General features: G+C 44.0%; 1 protein-coding gene across 1 annotated transcript in view; it reads left to right on the forward strand.

The window, feature by feature from the left end:
- Positions 1–1,756: 1,756 nt before the first annotated feature.
- LOC107747647 (uncharacterized) overlaps positions 1,757–22,108 on the forward strand; it is a 28,072-nt gene continuing 7,720 nt past the window's right edge. The window contains exons 1-5 of the mRNA XM_016562240.1: positions 1,757–1,966; positions 9,059–9,391; positions 13,681–13,766; positions 16,589–16,673; positions 19,215–19,244. Of these exons, the coding sequence (XP_016417726.1) occupies positions 1,774–1,966; positions 9,059–9,391; positions 13,681–13,766; positions 16,589–16,673; positions 19,215–19,244 (727 nt within the window). The 5' untranslated portion in view covers positions 1,757–1,773. The remainder of the gene's footprint in view (positions 1,967–9,058; positions 9,392–13,680; positions 13,767–16,588; positions 16,674–19,214; positions 19,245–22,108) is intronic.

Below are 22,108 nucleotides of genomic sequence, written 5' to 3' on the forward strand. Positions count from 1 at the left end.
TCTGTATTTATATTATATGATATTTTTTGATGATGTTGTGAATCTTTGTATAAAAACCTTCTTGTAGGGTTTATATATTTATATAATATGATATATACAATTAATCCAGAACGCGGCAGCAAGATTAATTTTTAACAAGCCGAAAAGAATGCACGTCACACCTCTGTTTATCAGTTTGCACTGGCTACCAATAGCTGCTCGCATAAAATTCAAGGCATTAATGTTTGCCTACAAAACCACCACTGGCTCTGCACCCCTTTACCTAAATTCATTACTTCAGACTTATGTGCCCTCTAGAAGCTTGCGCTCTTTAAGTGAACGTTGCTTTATTGTGCCATCCCAAAGAGGCAAAAAATCACTTTCACAGACTTTTAAATTAAATGTTCCCTCCTGGTGGAATGACCTGCCCAACTCAATCCGAGCAGCTGAGTCCTTAACCATCTTCAAGAATCGGCTAAAAACACATCTCTTCCATCTTTATTTGACCCTCTAACTCTAGCACTATCTATTCTAATTCTATTCTTAAAAAAATAAAAATAAATAAATAAAAACTTGCCCCTTTTAGACTTGCAATCTATTTATTTACTAACTGCTTGTTTTTCTTTAAAAAAAAAATGAACACTTGCTTCTCTAATCTTTTTGCATTCTTTCTATTTGTTTTCTTTTTATTTATTATACAATTATAATTCTGACTTTCTGACTTCTTCTGATTAACAAAAGCAAAAAAGGCCTCTAACACTAGCTTGATCTATTCTTTTTTTATTCTATCTGTTTTCTTTTTATTTATTATATGGTTTTTAAAAAATTGCTATGTGTACTGCATTAAGCTAACTGAGACTTGTTATAGCACTTGCATATCATTGCTCTTTTGTTGATTTTGATTGCTTCCATTGTCCTCATTTGTAAGTCGCTTTGGATAAAAGTGTCTGCCTAAATGTCAAAATGTAAAATATATATATATATATAATATCTAAAAAAAAAAAAAAAAACCTTGCTACGTATACTGCGTTAGGCTAACCGAGACTTGTCATTTGCACTTGCATATTGTTGCTCTTTTGTTAGTTTTGATTGCTTCTATTGTCCTCATTTGTAAGTCGCTTTGGATAAAAGCGTCTGCTAAATGACTAAATGTAAATGTAATATATATATAATATATGTATATATATATCTTTTGCCTGTTTGTTGCTATATTTAAGGTCCGGAATATTAATGTCATTACGGTGATAGTGTTTAAATGAGCGCAGGTGTATACCTGGAAACACAACACTGATGAAGGGTTGATCACAAAAACATTTTGCACTTTTTGCACCTTTTCACTTTGTGCAGTGTATTTTGGCCTCTGGATATTAAATGTCTTTTGAGCTTTTTTGGCATATTTTTCATGTGCGGATCTGTTGTTTGATTTTGGATTCATATGTTGGATTTACGCACCTCAAAAAGCTTTTCTTTGATCTAGATTTGTGTCTGGCGCGACGCTGTTTGGCTTTTTTCCTTATAGCTCACCTAAAAAAATGCTTCACCTCAAAAATCCCAATGCCATGTCTGGTTAAGTGTTTGCATGTGTATGTCTGCACACTGTAACATTCAATACTTTTCTCAACAGGATTCTGTTCATTTACTGGGGGCATCTCACGTGAGTATGTTGTAATTCAGGAACAGAAGACTTGGAAACAGGCACAAGCTTACTGCAGAGAGAATCACATTGACCTGGCTACTGTTCAAAGTGATGAAGACTGGGTGAATCTACGAGAAGTAGTTCAAAAAATTACTAAAATGGCTTGGACTGGACTGTACAATGACATCAATAGCTGGCGGTGGTCTTATCAAAATCAGAAAATTGCATTTAGCACTTGGAGCTCTGGAGAACCAAACAACTATGGTGGATATGAGGCGTGTGGTTTGATGCATGGTAGCTCATGGAATGATTATGATTGCAATGGTCTATATCCATTTTTTTGCTTCAATGGTAAGAAATGATAGAAGCAATGTTATTAATGTAAATATTTTGAGTGGACAATGTAGTAAGCAGCCTAGCATACTAATAAGGCATATTCCTCAAATCTTGCCCTGGAGGGCCAATGCCTTGCAGAGTTTAGGTCCGACCCTAATCAAACACACCTGAGCCAGCTCATGAAGGTCTTCAAGATCCCTAGAAAATTACAGTTAAGTGAGTTTGTTCAGAGTTTGAGCTAAACTACGAGGACTAGATTTGAGGAAGCCCTGTAATAAGGTATAACAAATCTCTAACTGTCCAGGATAATCAAGGATAATTTAGCAGTTAACATGTTGCATTGCACACACAGGAAATTGTAAGCAAAACAGCTTCATAACAGCTACAGTGAACTCATTTTATGACAGTATTTCTACTTCTGTAATGTGGATGTTGGACATCACCAAATGGTATCCATAAGAATCAAATCGTAACGGTGAAAACAAAGCCAGGAACTGATTGTGGAACTGATCACAAACTTTTAATGTGCAAGTTTAAAATTCAGCTTCGAAAGAAGAGAAGACAGCCGATGGTGCCAAAATCTGATTTGACCAGCATCCCGCAGGTGTTCTGGAGCAATCTACATAATCGTTTTTCAGTACTGGGCACCACTGATAAAGAACCTGAGGAGCTATGGATGGACATAAGAACTATAGTTAATGATGAAGCCGCAAAAACACTTACCAGAAAGCAGAAAAGACCTTCACAACCATGGATAACTGCCGATACTTTGAAGAATTTGGATAAAAGGCGAGCAGCCAATGCCAGTGGCAATCGGCAAGCAGCAAATTGGATCAGCAGGGAACTTAAGAGAGTTTATTCCGACCCAGGACTGGCATACTGAAAAATTCCAATGGGACCAAGTCGACGGAGCCGGAAGAAATCAAAAACCAATGGAAAGAATACACTGAGAACTCTTACCAGAATAACCTGGGTGTAGAAGACGAAATTATGATTGTCTCTGTGATGCTATTGTCTAATGATGATGCTAAAGAACATGGGTGTGCCAATCCATCTGATCAACCTCATAAAAAGTCTCTATGAAGACCAAGAGGCCACAGTCAGAACTGAGTATGGAGAAACCCAGTGGTTTAGAGTGGAACGTGGAGTCAGACAAGGATGCATTCTATAACCATTTTTGTTCAATTTATATGCTAAAGTAATCTTCAGGAATGCCAAGCTTGCTGAAAGCGAAGAAGGAATTTGTATTGGGGGGCATAACATGAACAATCTCAGATATGCGGATGATACCACTTTGATAACGAGCAGCTCAGAGGGCATGAGGAATGTCTCTAGGTAAACGTATGTAACCCTGGTTCCCTGAGGGAACAAGACGCTGCGTCGAAAACGCTTTGGGAACACCCCTGTGTGCCCACACTCTGAATCACATGTGAAATCAGTCCAATGGAATGGTGAAATGTCATGGGCGGGGTGACGTAGAGACCAGAGAGCTTAAAAGCGCATCCGAAACAAGCAGCATTAGCTTTCGATAGTTGAAGCAAGTCGCTCACAGGGATCCAGGAAGTATGGCAACGCGACGGAGTGTCTCGTTCCCTCGGAGAACCAGGGTTACATACGTAACCTAGAGACGTTCCCCTTCAGGAACTCGAGCTGCGTCGAAAATGCTTTGGGAATGAGTATGCCCACGCCACCATACTGACAAATGCCTGTCTAGTGTGAAATCATGGCGAGCACCGCTAAGACAGAAGCACCTGAATGTCTGGAGCAGTACCATACTTCTCCTGGCCTCAAGCACAGCGAAATAAACATGTACCAACGGGTTTTGCCCCCAGTGAATGACCACCTAAAGGAATGTGGAAAGCAGCTATGGCCACCACGAACACTCTAAAGGTGGAGGGGGTCAAACCTGCGAAGAATCGTTCCTGCAGGAACTCCAGAACTGAACCAACTGGGCAGTTAACTGGGAGCAGCTGACGATTTCCGCACCATGAAGTGAACAACCCACTTCAAGGAGTACAGTTTCCTCGTGGAGGGAGCTCTGGAGTGGAGTATGGTCTCAACAACCTCAGTTGAGAGACCGGAAGCTACAAGTTGTGCCCCCCCAGGGGCCACACCCACAGTTTCCACAACTTTGGGTGGGGGTGAAAGATGGTGCCCCCCGCCTGAGAGAGGAGATTCCGCCTAATGGGAATCTCCCATGGAGTCTTCGAGTAGGGCTACCAGGTCCGCAAACCATGGCCGGCCAATATGGAGCTATTATTATGAGACGAACCCCGTCCTGGCGAACTCTCTCCAGAATTCCCAGGAGCAGAGCAATCGGGGAAGGCGTACAGACAAAGCCTCGGCCACGTCTGTACCATAGCATCCAGCCCCAGCGGAGCTGGATGCGTGAGGGAGAACAACAGGGGACATTGTGAGGTCTCTTGAGACGCAAACAAGTCTACCTGGGCTCGACCGAACTTCTTCCAAATCTGCTCCACCACCTCGGTGTGGAGCTTCCATTGCCTCAGCCCCTGCCTCGACAGGATGTCTGCTCCCTGATTGAGGTGCCCAGGGATGTACACTGCCCTCACGGAGAGCAGTTTCCCCTGGGACCACAGAAGGATCTGGCCTTTACAGGCTGGCGCGAGCGCAGACCCCCCCTGGCAGTTGATGTAAGAGACCACCGATGTGTTGTCTATGCGATCAAGCACATGATGGCCTCTCAGGTCTGGGAGAAATTGCTTCAATGCTCAAGACACGGCCAGAATCTCCAGGCAGTTGATGTGCCACATGAGATGGGGACCTTCCCACAGACCCTGGGTGGGCCACTCATGACCGCTCCCCAGCCCGTGAGGGAGGTGTCCGTCGTTAACATTACGCGACGACATGGAGCCCCCAAAACGGGGCCTTGTGACAGGAACCAAGGTTTCTTCCACATGTCTAAGGAACGTAAGCATCGCCGCGTGACCTTGATCATGCGAAGCGGGTTGCACCTCAGGGAAAACCCTTTGGTCTTGAGCCACCACTACAAGGGTCTCATGTACAGCAGGCCAAAAGGTATCACGTTGGACACAGCTGCCATCAGACACAATAGTTTCTGGAACTGCTTCACAGTGAGTGACTAGCCTTCTCTCACTCTCTTGACTGCCGTGAGGATCGCCTTGATCCGAGCAGGAGACAGACGTGCCTGCATCATGGTTGAATCCCACACTACGCCCAGATATGTGGTCCTCTGTACTGGAGAAAACACACTTTTCTTTGCGTTTAGTCTTAAACCCAACTCTTTCATGTGAACGAGAACGACATCTCGATGCCAAACCACTATCTGCTCTGATTGAGCTAGTATCAACCAATCGTTGATGTAATTCAGTATGGGGATGCCCTGGAGTCGCAGAGGAGCCAGAGCAGCATCCACACACTTAGTGAAAGTGCAGGGTGAGAGTGCCAGACCGAACGGAAGAACCCAATATTGGTACGCTTTGCCCCCGAAAGCAAACCTCAGGAACTTCCTGTGTTGAGGAAGGATGGATATATGGAAGTATGTGTCCTTCAGATTTATCGTCACAAACCAGTCCTCTGACCTGATTTGAGACACGACCAGTTTGATCGTGAGCATTCTGAACTTGAGTCGCATGACTGAGCGATTCAACAAACGCAGATCTAAAATCGGATGTAACCCATCCTTCTTCAGAACGATGAAGTACCGGCTGTAGAACCCGGACTCTCTGTCGAGAGGAGGGACCACCTTGATGGCCTCCTTCCTCAAGAGAGTGTCTACTTCTTGTTCCATGACCAGAGCCTGCTCGGAGCCCACCAGAGTGGGAAACACCCCTTTGAATAGAGGCGGACGTGACCCGAACTGAATCTTGTAGCCTCTTTCTACATTGTGCAAGACCCAATGAGACACATTTGGCAGAAGCTTCCATGCTGCCAGATGATGTACTAAGGCAACCAGTCTCTCGAGACTGGCCTCTGGTGTATTTAGAGCTGCTAGCTCGGTGCCCTGAAGCAGAGGACCAGCAGGAGACAGCCGATCTAGCTGCTCTAGAGATCTCCTTGGAGGTAGCGAGCCTTTCAGGACTGCTACGTTTCCGGGCGGAAACTGAGAGATACACTCACTAAAGATCGCTGTGCCCTGAAGCACCGGGGGTGGCAGGGTTAACGGAACGATCTCCTGAGGGCACTGAGGAGAGACGGGCACCGTATGATGAGGTGTACACCGCTCTTCCCCAGAGGGGCCTGCCCTCAGACGTCCTAAGCCATGGGCACCAGGACTTTTTGGCTGAAGTCTCCTATTGAAAAAGACGGTCCTCAGACCCGTCATCTTCTTGGAAGACTTAGACTGACACAACCACAGCCTGCTTGGGGCAGGACCCAATGAGATACGTTTGGCAGGGGCTCCCACACTGTCAGGTGACCTACTAAGGGAACCAGTCTCTCGAGACTGGCCTCTGGTGTACTTAGAGTGGCTAGCTCGGTGCCCTGAAGCGGAGGACCGGCAGGGGACGGCCGATCTAGCTGCTCTGGAGACCTCCTAGGAGGTAGCGTGCCTCCCAGAACCGCTACATTTCCGGGTGAATGCGGAGAGATGCGCTCGCTGGAGACCGCTGCGCCCTGAAACACCGGGGGTGGCAGGGTTGACAGGCCGGTCTCCTGAGGGCACTGAGGAGAGACGGGCACCGTATGATGAGGTGTACACTGCTCTTCCCCAGAGGGGCCCACCCTCAGAAGTCCTGGGCCATAGGCGTCAGGACATTTTAGTCGTAGACTATTTAGCGAGAATGATGGTCCGCAGATCCACTTTCTGCTTAGAAGCCTTCGGCCCGGGCGCAATGGGAACCGATATCTCACCTTAGACATCGCCCTATAAACCTACTCATTCAGCCCGAAAAATTGAAAAAAAAAATTTAAAGGGCAGATTAGCAGGAATGAAAAATGGTTAAACCCATGCTCTCAACACCTCGGTGTGGAGACAGGGAAAACCGGTAGGTCCCGACATACCAACTCTTCATATTTTGCTGACCACATCAACCTCAGAGGAAGAGAGGTAAAACACCTTGCTCTAACTCGAGAATTTTTTATATACCAAGAGAGCGCTGTATTTAAAGAGTGAGGGAGGAGAAAGGCTGAGGCCCGTCTCCGATCCCTCTGCTGAATAATATATATATATATATATATATATATATGTATACAAAATATATATCTAACTTCTCAAAGCCAGATGAATATTCATCATTTAATTCCTCAGACTTAAATGCAGCCAAACAAGTGAACACGGTCTGATTATAATATATAGCCTGCAAACACATTTATACATTTGCACGCATTTAGGGGAAAGAGAGAGAAAAGGAACCTCCCGTCTGCTTACTGATTACCCCGACATTATTTGCTGCAGACCCGTAATGCCGTAAAGAGCCACTCGATTTTATAATGCATAAGACTTTCTTCCCTCGAGAAGAAACACCAGCGGGAGCAGAGCTAAACATCCAAGGTAATGCACACTTGTACACTTAGGGACATTTTATGAATGAACACAGCCAGCCCACTCAAGAGCTGACTGTGCGTGCTCCGCTCCAAAACAAACCACACATAAATCATGTGCATCCCCACCCCTAATTATAGCGAGGGCAGGGAGAATCGAGCGATCTAAAATGCAGTATGCTTTTCATATGCAAAAGATTTAGATGGCGAGTCCTCAATCTCATATACATCATTGCTAACATCAACCTCCTCGGAGGAAGATAGCTGCAGCATAGAGCTCTCACTCAAAGAGGTAAGAGACCGCAGCGAGGGCTTCAGAACCTCGAGAGAGAGCGCTAGATTCATTTGCGATCCCCGTGATCCCAATCGCTGTCGTGGCTCAGCAACAGCGGGACAGGAACCGTAGAGACCGTAAATGACCAGTACACTTACCAGCTGAATGGCGATGAAATAGAAGTTGTTAAGGACTTCAATCTACTTGGATCGATAGTGAACCAAGAATCGCAATGAGAAAGTTGATGATGAAGTCATTGGATAAGGTTTTTAAATCTAAGAATCTCCCTGTCAACCAAGATACAGCTTATGCACAATTTGATATTTTCCGTAGTCACCTACGGTTGCGAGAGTTGGACGTTAAGGAAACAGGACAGTCGACAGATCATTGCATTTGAAATGTAGTGCTGGAGAAGAATGTTATCAATCCCATGGGCCGCAAGAAGGACAAACAAATCAAGCCAGCAATATAATTCGAATCTCGGATTACACAATTACAACTCGCCTACTTTGGCCACATCATCAGGAGACATCAATCACTGGAAAAGGACATCATGCTTGGCCGAACAAAGAGAATAAGGAAACGAGGAAGGCCAGCAACTCGATGGCTCGATACAATCACCGCAATGTCAACACAGACACTGGCCGAGCTCAATCAACTTGCACAAGATAGATCTTCTTATAGATAATTTATCCATCAAGTCACTATGGCTTGGAACCGAGCTCTAACTAACTAACTAACTAACTAACTAATGTGCATGAACGCAGAAAACAAGGGAATCAGGATCTAAATGTTGGGTACGTTTTAATAATAATGGAAATAACCTGCAAAACAAATATAAACAAGCGAGAACCAGGAAACAAGGGAGTACAACAAAACAAAACTGAAAGCAACTGCACACAACATCCATGGAAGGACATGAACCAACAATAAACACGAAACACTAGGGGTTATATACACATGGAGTAACAAGTTAATAAGACACACCTTGGAATAATCAGACTTTAAACATGGCACAGGAAACACTTCAACATAAAAATCCTGAAAGTTTAATGGAGAGGAAGATCAAATTTTTCTATATCAAGGGCTGCACTGAATATGTTAAACTGCATTTTAAATTACTTTGTATCGTCTTCCAGATTTGTACTGCTTCACAGTTTTCACAATGCTTTTCATTTTGGATTGTTCAATAGAAAATCCAACCATACTGTTGGATCTGATTTAAGGTATTTATGCACATGAGGCATTTCAAAACAGGTGATCACTACTTGTCATGTCTGGCTGCAGCATTGACATTTAACCTGTGAAAATTACACTGTGTAAAAATAAATGCAATTTAACCTTTTTTTTTTTATTTTTTTTTTTAACAGAGAATGGAGCAAACAGGTTTGTTTTCATCAGTAATACCAAGACCTGGAAGGCTGCTCAGAGCTACTGCAGACAGTATTACACAGATCTGGTCATCATTCAGAATCAAACTGAGAAAAACCAGCTGAATGTGCTGATGAGTCCATATGCAAGTGCTTGGATTGGTCTGTTCAGAGATGTGTGGAAATGGTCAGATGCAACGAATGTCTCCAGTGTCTCCTTTACAAGGTTGCATTTACAATCTGGGCTGCATAGTCCTTGTGGTGTTTCAGATCCTGGTGGCATAATCAGTTATCGGGACTGCTCAAACGTCCTTCCGTTCCTCTGCATGCACCGTAAGTTTCATGTCTGGTCCTTAGCTACTGATTGTTCATTACAAACATTAGAAATGCACAATCCCTATCTGTCGGTCACTATGAGTTATGTTGTGACGACATATGGGGTCTCACTTGGGAACCCAATCATCTCTGAGTTTAAGAGAAAACGCCAATGAGAACTGGCTAGTGGATTTTGCATGCTGAGCCACTCCCCGTGCACACGGGTATATAAGGCGACAGCGTGCATCCACTCATTAGATTTTTGATTCGGAGCAGAGTAGTTGATGTTTATACTCACTACAAAGCCATTCATCTTTGTGTTGCGGAGGCTGGCGCGTTACAGCGGTGTCCCTGTCAGCAGTGATTCCCCTGGGCGCTTCAGCTAAAAGAGCAGTTTTCTCTAAAAGAGCAAATCACGGACGATTCGCGTCTTTTTCAAGATGCCGTTTCGTCTGTGTCCTTCTGGATGCGGTCGTTTCCTCTCCTCTGTCGACGGCCACGATCGCTGTCTTCAGTGTCTGGGCCTGCAGCATGCTGAAAACGGCGCTCGTGCATGAGTCATGCGTCTATTGTGGGTGTATGACCATGGCATCGCTGCGATCGCGTCTCTCTCTCCTCAAGGGGAGTGGAGCAGACCCCTCTGTTATTACCCGTCCTGGTTTCTATGCTACGAGCAGAGGACCGCCAGTTAGTACTCTGGGAGATCTGAGGGTTACAGTGAAGCTCGTTTTGCTCATTTTACGGCTCGGCTCCCTCTTCCGTCCTCACTACCCTCGATGGCGGGGCAGCTAGGGGGTACGTGCACCAAGCCAAGGCGCTCAAACAAATGCATGAGGGTAGCACCGACCCGAGGTTGATGCAGGAGCTGCGCACGGCGACTGACTTTGCCCTCCGGGTGACGAAAGTCACGGCGCGGTCCCTCGGGAAGGCGATGTCCACTCTGGTGGTCCAAGAGCGCCATCTCTGGCTCAACCTGGCCACTCCCATCTCATGACACTCCCATCTCCCAGGCTGGCCTGTTCGGTGACACTGTCTCGTCAGTTCAAAAGCAGACTCGACACAGTTCTCGGGAGTTCAAAAGCAGACTGAGGCCATTCAATACATCTTGCCCGACATGATCCTCCAGCTGCCACCGCTCCGTCGCGGGCCACGTCTCACGCCCTCCTGCGTCCTCCACCCCGCGCTGAGACACCGTCGAGGCCGGCGCGTCGAGCCCCACACAGGAGAGCGGCGCCCCCCCGTGTCGCACCCGGCCGCTAAGTCCTCCAAGAAGATGACGAAATGGCCCTGACATGGGCAACCTGGAGTTGTGGGAGACTGCTCTTCAGGAGGTGGCGAGAACAGCGTCTCTCACCCACGATGCGCCCTATCACCAGTGGCCAAGAGGTTGCGGTTCGGAGACGCAACGCCTCTCCACGCGTCTCTGGCCAATCCCTCCGGGGACACAGGGAATTTTGATGTGATGACTCAGAACTAGGGATGTAACGATTAACCGCGAGCCGGTTGAAAATCGATTAAAATATGTGACGATTCAAATCGGTTGAGATGCTAAACAAATCGCGATTCAATTAAGTGTAGGAGTTTATATGAATGCATGTCTGAGGGGAACTTACTGTCTTTAGAAAAGTTTAGATGATATTTTTTCCCATAGGGAATCAAGCCATATGGACACCTAGCCAAGTACAGGGGCTGACTGGGACTCCGGGCATGCTAACACCAGTACTGGGCCTGGCGTCCGACTGCTCCGCCAAGTTGTCACGACAGATGCCTCCAATACGCTACGCTACGTGCAACGGGCAGGCAGCTTCAGGGTTCTGGACAGGACCTCTACTGCTTTGGCACATCAACTGTCTGGAGTTGCTGGCAGTGCATCTAGCCTTGCGGCAGTTCCGGCCGCTGCTGCTGGACAAGCACGTGTTGGTCCGCACAGACAACACTGCAGCTGTTTCATACATCAACCGACAGGGCGGTTTACGATCACGTCGCATGTCTCAACTTGTCTCTGACTCCTCTGGAGTCAGACATGGCTCAAGTCGCTGCGCGCCGTCCACATTCCGGGGGAGCTCAATCGTGCGGCCGATGCGCTCTCAAGACAGCTCACTTTCCCCGGAGAATGGCGACTCCATCCCCAGCCGGTCCAGCTGATCTGGAGTCGATTTGGGGAAGCTCAGGTGGACCTGTTTGCTTCCCACGAGTCCTCCCACTGCCAGTTGTACTATTCCCTGACCCAGGCCCCCCTGGGCATGGATGCACTGGCACACAGCTGGCCTCGGGCTCTATGCAAGTATGCGTTTCCCCCAGTGAGCCTGCTCGCACAGACACTGTGCAAGGTCAGGGAGGATGAGAAACAGGTCCTGTTGGTTGCGCCTTATTGGCCCACCCAGACCTGGTTTTCAGAACTCATGCTCCTCGTGACAGCCCCTCCCTGGCACATCCCCCTGAGGAAGGACCTTCTTTCTCAGGGGCTGGGCACCATATGGCAGACCTAAGTGGTAGACACTATCACTCAGGCTAGAGCTCCCTGTACGAGGCAGGCCTATGCTTTGAAGTGGAGTCTGTTCACGAATTGGTGTTCTTCTCACCGATGCTCGGTTAGAGTCGTGCTTTCTTTCCTGCAAGAAAGGTTGGAGCGTAGGCTGTCATCCTCCACCTTGAAAGTGTATGTTACTGCTATCGCAGCACATCACGATGCAGTGGACGGCCGGTCTTTGGGAAGGCATGACCTGATCGTCAGGTTCCTGAGGGGTGCCAGAAGGTTGAATCGTCCTAGGACACCCCTGATACCCTCCTGGGATCTCTCTGTTGTCCTGGCTGGACTTCAGAGGGGTCCCTTTGAGCCGCTTGATTGAGTTGAGCTGAAGTTCCTGTCTCTTAAGACAGCACTCCTGATCGCGCTCACTTCCATCAAGAGGGTCGGGGACCTCCAAGCATTTTCGGTAAGTAAAGAGTGCCTTGTGTCCGGGCCGGCCTACTCTAACATTGTCCTGAGACCCCGGCCTGGATACGTGCCCAAGGTTCCCACCACTCCTTTCCGAGATCAGGTGGTGAACCTGCAAGCACTGCCCCCGGAGGTCTGCAGGCTGGGCAACACCTAACACCTTCGTGAGGTTTTACAACCTTCGTGTAGAGCCGGTTCCTTCCCGTGTGTTGGATAACAGGTAATTGGCGGGAAGAACTGGCTCGGTGTCACGCTTGCTGCGCCATTCCCCCTCACACGGGGATGTGAGCGCCTTTCTTCTCCCAGTAGAGTTCCCTGGTTGGCGAACCCTGGTCGAGCATCCTCCAGCGGGGTGCACTTGGCGGAGCAGTCGGACGCCAGGCCCAGTACTGGTGTTAGCATGCCCGGAGTCCCGGTCAGCCCCTGTACTGGTCCCCTGGGTCAGTCCATATCAGTATCTCCACATGTCACCTCCCAATGGGTAGGATGTGGTCTCCATAGCGACCTTTTCCCTTAGGCTCGCTTCCCCATCGTTCTGCCAGGCTGAAAGAACAAATAGGAAAGATATGAAGCAATCTTTAACTGAAGGTTGAAATCCCTTTCAAAAACTTTTTTTGTGGACGGAACAGCAGCATGGCCTTCTCCAGCAGCGATGTACTCACCATTTGGTCCCCTTCGGTACCAAGGTCAGTGCATTTGCGCTGGGGCTTTGGGAAGGTTACGACCTTAGCGTAGCTTTTGTTTTGACACGCTACGGCTTGTCAACATTTGCAGCGCCACAGGGTTGTGACGGGGTTCAGGTTGTGGCGCTTTCCAAAGACCCCATATGTCGTCATGACATAACTCGTAGTCACAGACAGATAGGGAACGTCTCGGTTTCGTACGTAACCCTCGTTCCCTGATGGAGGGAACAGAGACGTTATGTCCCCATGCCACAACCTTGAACCATTCGCTGTTGCCGGGACACGTTCACGGCTCCTCAGCATAAAACCTAATGAGTGGATGCACGCTGTCACCTTATATACCTGCGTGCATGGGGAGTGACTCAGCATGCAAAATCTACTAGCCAATTCTCATTGGCGTTTTCTCTTAAACTCAGAGATGATTGGGTTCCCAAGTGAAACCCCATATGTTGTCACGACATAACGTCTCCGTTCCCTCCATCAGGGAACGAGGGTTACGTACGTAACCGAGAGATTCTTCTAACCCTATCTGGTCAACAACTGTATTCAAACTTTATATGTTAATTTGCCATCATACTTCTTTAATCATCTGTAACATCCAAAAAAAAGTATATCAAAGATATAAATGTTGCTTTCTTCACATTTCCAGTGGCCAGGAATAAATACCACTTCTTATATTGTAACAGGTACAAAGAAACAAATTGTAAGATTGAGGGTCAAATCTGGTCAGAATCTTAATGAGCCTGCAGTGATAAATGCTATCTTACAGTGGGTAAGTATTAAACAGTTTGTGATAAAACAGAGAATGGATAATCTGTAGTTTCACATTTCAGAAATAGGCTACTGCACAATGTAATGCTCCATGAAGCATTAGTAGCACACATGCAATGTTATTATCCAATTTATATGTAATGTAATTTATTTGATTTTATTTAGCTGAAGCATTTGTGAGAGTTCGGGTAACTAGAAGAGCCTTTGATCATTGATACAAGAAAGACAGTTGTAATACAATTAATGTGATTTATTAACAACAGACATGCAAGGAGTAAATACCACAACTATTAGTGATACCAATAAATTAATAATCATTGCTGATAGATAATAAATGAATAAACAAGAAGGAAGATACTAAATTAAATCTTAGAAACAAATAAATGATGTGAACACAGGATGGATAAATGCAATGCTGTTTAACTGAATGTAGCAATGGAAGTCAATTGTAATGCTTCTTATAAGAAACAAAAATGGTGATCGATAACTGCTTATTTATCTTTAAATAAATAATATAGCTATTATTTGCAACAGTGACCCCAGGTAAATGTTATCTAAGCAACTTAGAAAAACTTATGCTATAAACATGTTTGGTAAGTTTATATTTATGTTCCACAATCGGGTAATCAGCCTGGCGGTAGAGACATCTTCCACACAGAGGACATATTCATCCCTGTCTGACGAGGAGGGGATTGATATCTGGTGCCTTTCCATTCCTTGAATGTGATTGGCCACTGCTGTTAGGAGTAGCATCACCAGTGGAAGACATCTCTATCGTCAGACTGATTACTAGACTGTGTGGAGCATAAATATAATCTTACTATGTAAGTAATATAAGTTAAATACAAATATAAAATAACCACAAAGAGAGGCCACAAAGATAAATGTTTACCCTAACCACAAAACCCACTGCTAAGGTTTACTTTGCGTATAAGTGTACTGTATGTATGTGAATAAGTTTTATATACCCAGCCTGCCACCGCACCACATACCTCCAAAGACACACAGTTAGATGACTGACAAAATTTCTAGTAGAGTGACCTTGAATGCCAAGAGGTGAAGTGAAAGACTGTGACCTTCAAAATCTGCACCCTAAGCTACTGACAAGGTCTCTGTCATAATTGCCTGGAGTTGCAATGGAGCCTAATCAGCATCCATGCACTTCATGAAGGTATGAGGTGCTAAGGCCAGGCCGTATGGAAGAACCTAGAATTGGTAAGCTTCCTATGTTCCAGAGTGCAGTTCAGAAGTATGCAAATCCCATGACCGGGTGTAAATTACAATCCTTCTTTGGTGTCATAAAATCTTTCGGCAGCCAACCATTGTGGGGAGCACTTCAGTTGAAATGAGGTTTAAAGAGCCTTACAAAAGAGAGCATCAGACTTTTATGACTAAAGAGAGATTGATAATGAAGGCTGACACAGTGATCCTTTATTGACCACCAGTTCCTCCTGTCGACCCTTTCTGACTTGGACATCACAGGTTGCTTTAGTCGTACCTCACAGGCAGATATTTCAAGGTTTCACAGAGAGGAGGAGTGTCTGAATCACATAAGCTAATCACATTGGCGCCTCAAGGTTCAGTGCTCACTTCTCTTCTTGTCTCCATTTACACAACTTCACTGGGCATGATTACAAAGACACATGGCTTCTCCTACCATTGCTATGCAGATGATACGCAGCTATATCTGTTGTTTCAACCTGATGACCCCACCACTTCAGTTCATATCAGTGTCTGCCTTTCAGCCAACTCAACTTTGATGAAGGAGTGCCATCTCCAGTTCAGTCTTGTGAAAACGGTGCTCCTTGTAATCCCTGCAAACCACAACATCACTGTCCAGCTGGGGGTCTACAACACTAATATCAACCAGGAAAGCAAAGAACCTGGGATTGTATATGAAGACTAACTGCTTTTACACCCATATTTCAACAATGGCTCCGACAACATCAGGAAAATCAGACCCTTCCTGACACAATATGCTGCAAAGCTCTCTGGTGAAATGAGCTGCCAACCTATACCTGAACTGCTGAAACCACCACAACTTTTCAAAAAGTAACTGAAGACACAGCTTTTCCATCAGCATTTAATGACTCCACAATCCTAAGCCAATGCAATGCAACGTGAAAAAAATAATCTTCTTTCCCTTCTCTTCATTTCTCCTCTCCTCAGAAAAACTGTCATTTAAAACACACAGTTGGGAGTGCTGTCAACAGAAATGCATAATGTGGTAGAACGGAAGCATGCACTGATTATAGTTTAAAATTGACTGTTGTTCTTTGAAATAACCAAGCACAATTTCAAGGACAGAGAGGACAACGTCAGAAATATATCCACAGTCTGATACTGATCTCCGAATTAGCCTGTCCTACAACGGGAGAATGTATATTCTGATTCAATATAAGAGGCCCAACATGCACCATGGGCACATACCCTGTTGTAACCACAAAATTGTGGTCATGTGAATTATATATAAACCAGCATTTGGTCTCAAATTGGCTGAGTGACAGCTTCTTTTAGGGATTTTTTTTCCAGCCCTGCTTCACATTCTGGCAAAATCTTGATGTTTATTGCTAGAAAATTTAAAGTCACACAAATCACTATTTCATTTTAAAGATTTAAACAGTATTTAGATGTTTCTCATTTTAGTAACAGCATTGCAAATTGCTCATGTAATATTTAGTTTGTCCTTTTGAATGTAAAGCAAAAGTTGAAAAAGTTTTTTTTTTTTTTTGTTATGTTGAAAGTGACAGTTACTAAGACAAGCAAAGAGAGAGTGAGTACCAGTAGTAATAATAACGGATTTTTTTTTTTTTTTTTCTTTAGACAAAACAGAAGCTGGAGGAATGGGGGATAGAAAAGGAAACAAAACTGACATGGAGAGTTCAGTCAAATGGATATGTGTTTTCACGAGGTAATTTATCACATTATTGGGATTTTCAAGAAATAATAACTCTAATGTTCTTCTCTGTAATGATTTTAAACACATCATATTACACTCTCCTTATGTACACCTAGTTTGAGCGTGCAACAGCGGTGGTCCTGGCTCACTTTGACTCCAGCTGTCTGGTCAGAAGTATCAACATTGTAGCAGTACATATAAAAGTAGTAATTCTGTGCTGGTTGTGAAGTAGTACATGTAAATGTGTTGATATGATTATGATATATTGTAAACTCTTTCAACAATCTTAAAACAATTGAATGCAACTTTTATTTTAATTATTTAATTTGAGTTTTATTTTAGCACAGCTATGATTTCATTGAATTGTAGGGGATGTAATTCTGTTTCCCAAAACAAATGACTTTGATTTGAGTTTTAAACAGATAACTGTAATGTTTTTTTTTTTATTTATTTATTCATCTGTTATTATGAAATGGCTAGTAGTGTTGGGTAAGATCATTTTCTGTGTACCATTCCATAAATAAATCACTTACAGCACTATTAATACCAAGTCCCTTTGTACATATGCTTGCAGACCTAAATTGGGCAAATTCGGATTTCAAGAACTGGCCTCTCTTCAATTCATGAGTATAAATTTGAGCTGAACTGACCACAACACATAGGATGTTGAATTGTATAATATTCTGGAAAATTAAATAAATACACACACAAACCCACACCCACAGGTCTACATATAAAACAATGTACTGTAAGTCCATTCAATTTTATTAATTCCTATTTAGGGTTGCAAAAAGGCAGAAAGCTGTACAAATAAATAAATAAATAAAATTCTCCAGTTACTCACGTAACCTTGGTTCCCTGAAATGAGGATACAAGACATTGTGTCAGTAGCTTATGCTATCAGTAAACACCTTCCTTCTAAATAATACTGAACTCTATAACTGTAATTAAGGCAGATAACTGAAATTGACTGACCAATGGCTTTCAAGTGCACCATTATCGGCAGGCACATGGCCTATCTATATAGTGGTGCTAAAGGACATCTCTTTAGAACAGGGGGGCAAAACTCAGTTCCTGGAAGCCATTTTGAAATCAGACATTGTGTTACCATGGAAATGGTACTTTAAAATCTTTTAGCAGGCTCCTCCCCTACAGTGGGCAGTATGTCATATTACAAAATGTATTACAATATTTTATAATCAAAACTTCTTATAATCTTGACAAAATACATATCGTTGGAAAGGTCTGGGTGAAGGGTGAAGTTTTTCCCAGTTCAAGCACAGTAACACAGCTTAGGTGACGTATCATTCCTTCATCTAAGAAAACAGAGGTTATGTAAGTAACCCAAGATTGTTCCCTTTCGAATTCAGTTCACATAACCGTATACCTGATACTCTACAACCTTGTTGAGAGCAATGCCATTGTTGGTGCCTCTCACAGATTACAACAATTTATGCCGAGTTGTCGAGCTGGTTCTTTTTGGCAGAAAATGACACATCACCTGCAATGTTTTCTGGGCTACTGTAAACCACTCAGTAAAGTCCTCTATAGTGCCTCCGAAGAGGTCCTTGGTGGGTTCATAGCGGAGTCTAGGAAGACAATCTTCTTGCAGACTTTAATCTCCATCAGATTTAGGACAACAAATTTCTTCATGGCGCAGCCAATCAACTGCACCATTATTGTAGTAAAGCCTATACGATACAAAATCTATGCATATACAGCTAAACGCGTTTCCGTGTGGACCGGGGCTCAGTTTTCCTAGTTTCTTTATCTGATATCATTTATGGTAAAGTGTAGCTGACCTGTTCATTTTTCCTCTTAGTATTTCTCTTGAATTATTATTAAATGACTTTCTGCCTGCGTTCTGAATTGTTTGTGTTATACTACACGTGATAGAATACTGGACCTCCAAATCAGATTTATTTTTGCGGTTATTTTCTCCCCCACACCTATGGACCTGCCGGCCTCCAACTGCTCTGCCTTGAAAAGAAGGACCGTTTACTGGTGGACTACACTCAACTCAAACTGTTTAGATCTGGTGTGGCTTAAGAACTATCCAGACCGCTCACTCTGCATTTTTTTTTTACTACACCAGCCTCAGTGAGTGGTCCAAGGCATGTCTCCTGGTGGACAGTCCTTAGGAGTTTCCTCAACACCACAGTGGGCGTTCTTCCTGGCTGTACTCTGGGTCCCCTTCTGACTCTTCCTGCTCCTGGCTCCTATCTCCGTCATTGCCACCCTGGTCTCTCCACCCATTATTTTCCACGGTTTCCTGCTCTTCACAGACTCTGGGTCCTCCTCCAAAGCTCCCTCCCTCCCTTCTCAGTTTCTCTGTCCGGTATCGTTTATGGTAAAGTGTAGTTGCTCTGTTCATTTTTCTCCTACGTATTTCTCTACACGTGACAGTTTATGTACAGTACTAGTCTATGGTGCTGCACAGCTCACGAAAGAACTCAAAGTCTGGGCCAGTCTCATCAATGGTTTTTAGGAGCTTGGCCTGGTAAACTGGTAAATGAACATCATGCTAAAAGTTAACTTCAAACCTCGCTGTCTTTGATTTTCCTTTGAAACAATCACTTTGTCAGATTAATATATATATATATAATAGATGTAGAATGAAATTTTTATTTATGGAATACAAGATATGGCTTTTATTATGCATTATGCAAATATGTTAACTTGTGATGTATGAACATCGTGGAAATGGGAAATGGAAATGTTTCAGCTATTTCAGATATTCAGATATTTTTCATGAAATATATATATATTTTTAGCGCATTTAACTATACAGATTGTGTCAAAGCAACTTTACAGTATTAAATAGGAAAATAGTGTGTCAATAATGCAAAATGACAATAGTAAACACTCAATTTTCAGTTAAAGGCAGTTCATCATTGATCAAATTCAGTGATGTCCTTGCCGCCGTCGCCTCCGGCTTGCTTAGTTGGGGACACTTAATATCCAGCGATATCGTCGACTTGATTGTACAGATACTATTTAAACTGAACTGAGCTGGATGATGACATCACTGAATTCAATAATGAACTGCCTTTAACTGAAAATTGAGTGCTTACTATTGTCATTTTGCATTATTGTCACACTATTTTCCTGTTAAAAGCGCTATACAAATAAAGGTGACTTGACTTGACTTGGGGATCTGTCTCTGGGGCTCATCTAGTTGTCCTGGTCTCCACTGACATTCAAGGCTGTAGAGGTCGTCTCTAGGTCCTGATCCACCATCTGTGCTGGATACGTACTGGATCCGGGCGACTGCAGTGACCATCTGATCTGGATACAGACTGGATCTGGTGGCTACGGTGACCTCGGAATAAGAGAGAAACAGACTAATATTAGCGTAGATGCCATTCTTCTAACGATGTAGCAAGTACATCGGGTGTTATGTGAAGTGTTCCCGGTTCCGGTTGACCTAATTAATGCAGCCTAAAAATCCTTTAACGGATTTGAATATTAGAAATGTGTAAGTATGTTATATGTAAGCCAGGTTAAAGAGATGGGTCTTTAATCTAGATTTAAACTGACAGAGTGTGTCTGCCTCCCAAACAATGTTAGGTAAGTTATTCCAGAGTTTGGGACCATTTCTACATCCAGCAGTTCATTTTGATATTCAAGGCATTATCAAATTGCCAGTTTTGAGAACGCAGCGGACGTGGAGGACTATAATGCAATAAGAGCTTGTTCAAATACTGAGGTGCTAAACCACTCAGGACTTTATAAGTAATAAGCAAGATTTTAAAATCTATACGATGTTTAATAGGGAGCCAGTGCAGTGTTGACAGAACTGGGCTAATATGGTCATACTTTCTGGTTCTAGTAAGAACCCTAGCTGCTGCATTTTGGACCAGCTAGAGTTTGCGTGCAGAACAACCACCCAATAAAGCATTACAATAATCTAACCTTGAGGTCATAAACGCATGGATTAACATTTCTGCATTTGACATTGAGAGAATAGGTCGTAATTTAGATATATTTGAAATTACTCGTCATTCAGTTTTTTATATCGACTATGCATTCCGTTAGTTTTTCGAATTGGTATGTTTTGCCAGGCTGCGAAGAAATATAGAGCGGAGTATCATCAGCATAACAGTGAAAGCTAACACCGTGTTTGCTGATGATATCTCACAAGGGTAACATGTAAAGCGTGAAAAGTAACGGCCCTAGAGTCTAAGATAGTGTTCTAGGTTATTACATGCAGTGGTTTTAGGTCCGATAATTAACACCTCTGTTTTTTCAGAATTTAGCAGTAAGAAATTACTCGTCATTCAGTTTTTTATATCGACTATGCATTCCGTTAGTTTTTCGAATTGGTATGTTTTGCCAGGCTGCGAAGTAATATAGAGCGGAGTATCATCAGCATAACAGAGCAGTCTCAGTACTATGATACGGTCTAAATCCTGAATGGAAATCCTCACAAATACAATTTTTCTCTAAGAAGGAATATAATTGTGAGGATACTACCTTTTCTAGTATCTTGGACAGAAAAGGGAGATTCGAGATCGGTCTGTAATTAACTACTTCTTTGGTGTCAGCGTCCGCCGCCATTCACGAGAGTACCACAACGCATGCGAAAGACACTGACACGGAAGAGAAGAAATTGTTGAATAAAGGTGTTTGGTCCCGCACACTCTTCCACAGTTATGAGGGCAGAAAATTATAGGGTGTGCTTTAGAAACTAAGCAAGGAATTCTGACCCTCACTTTCTCTCCTTGAGCAAAAGATGGTGTATGTGCATGCTGCTTAATGTCAATGTACTGCTTCATCTTGGCTTGTTTCTTTTTCACAGTGTCATAGACAGATATCCACAGTCATACGAGCACATGAGCAACAGGCAAAATGTCCAATTTGGTTCGCATTTTATATCCATAGAGCAGTTGATAAATCGAGGTTGAGGTAGTTGCATGCGGTGTAGCACGATACACTTGATGCCAATTAGTCACAGACTCCTTCCAAGGCTGTGATTGCAAGATGGCTGTTTGTATACAGCCATTCAGGGCATGATGGAACCTCTCAACTGCTCCATTGGATGCGGGGTAGTACACAGATGTCTTGTTGTGCTGTATACCTCTAGTCTGTAGAAATTCACCAAAGGCAGTCTATGTAAACTGCATTTCATTATCAGTGACGACGGCGTCTGGATTTCCATGACGGCTGAAAACGGTAGTCAGGAAGTCTAAGACAGCGTCGGTCGTGGCGGATGGGCAAAAGGCTAGTTATGGCTACTTCGAATAGTAGTCTGTCAGAGTCACAGCATACCGACAAGAAGTAATAGCAGTCTAAAATGGCCCTACAATATCAAGGCCCAATATCTTCCAGGGACCGTCAGGGAGTGGGACAGGCTGTAGAGGAGCCGGATGTGTGAGAGCTGTCTTGTCATTGGACTAGCAAGAGATACAGGCAGATATGCAGACCTGCACCTGGGAGTCCTT

This window comes from Sinocyclocheilus rhinocerous, unplaced genomic scaffold, assembly GCF_001515625.1.
Source record: "Sinocyclocheilus rhinocerous isolate Xijiao unplaced genomic scaffold, SAMN03320098_v1.1 scaffold2604, whole genome shotgun sequence".
Taxonomy (NCBI): domain Eukaryota; kingdom Metazoa; phylum Chordata; class Actinopteri; order Cypriniformes; family Cyprinidae; genus Sinocyclocheilus; species Sinocyclocheilus rhinocerous.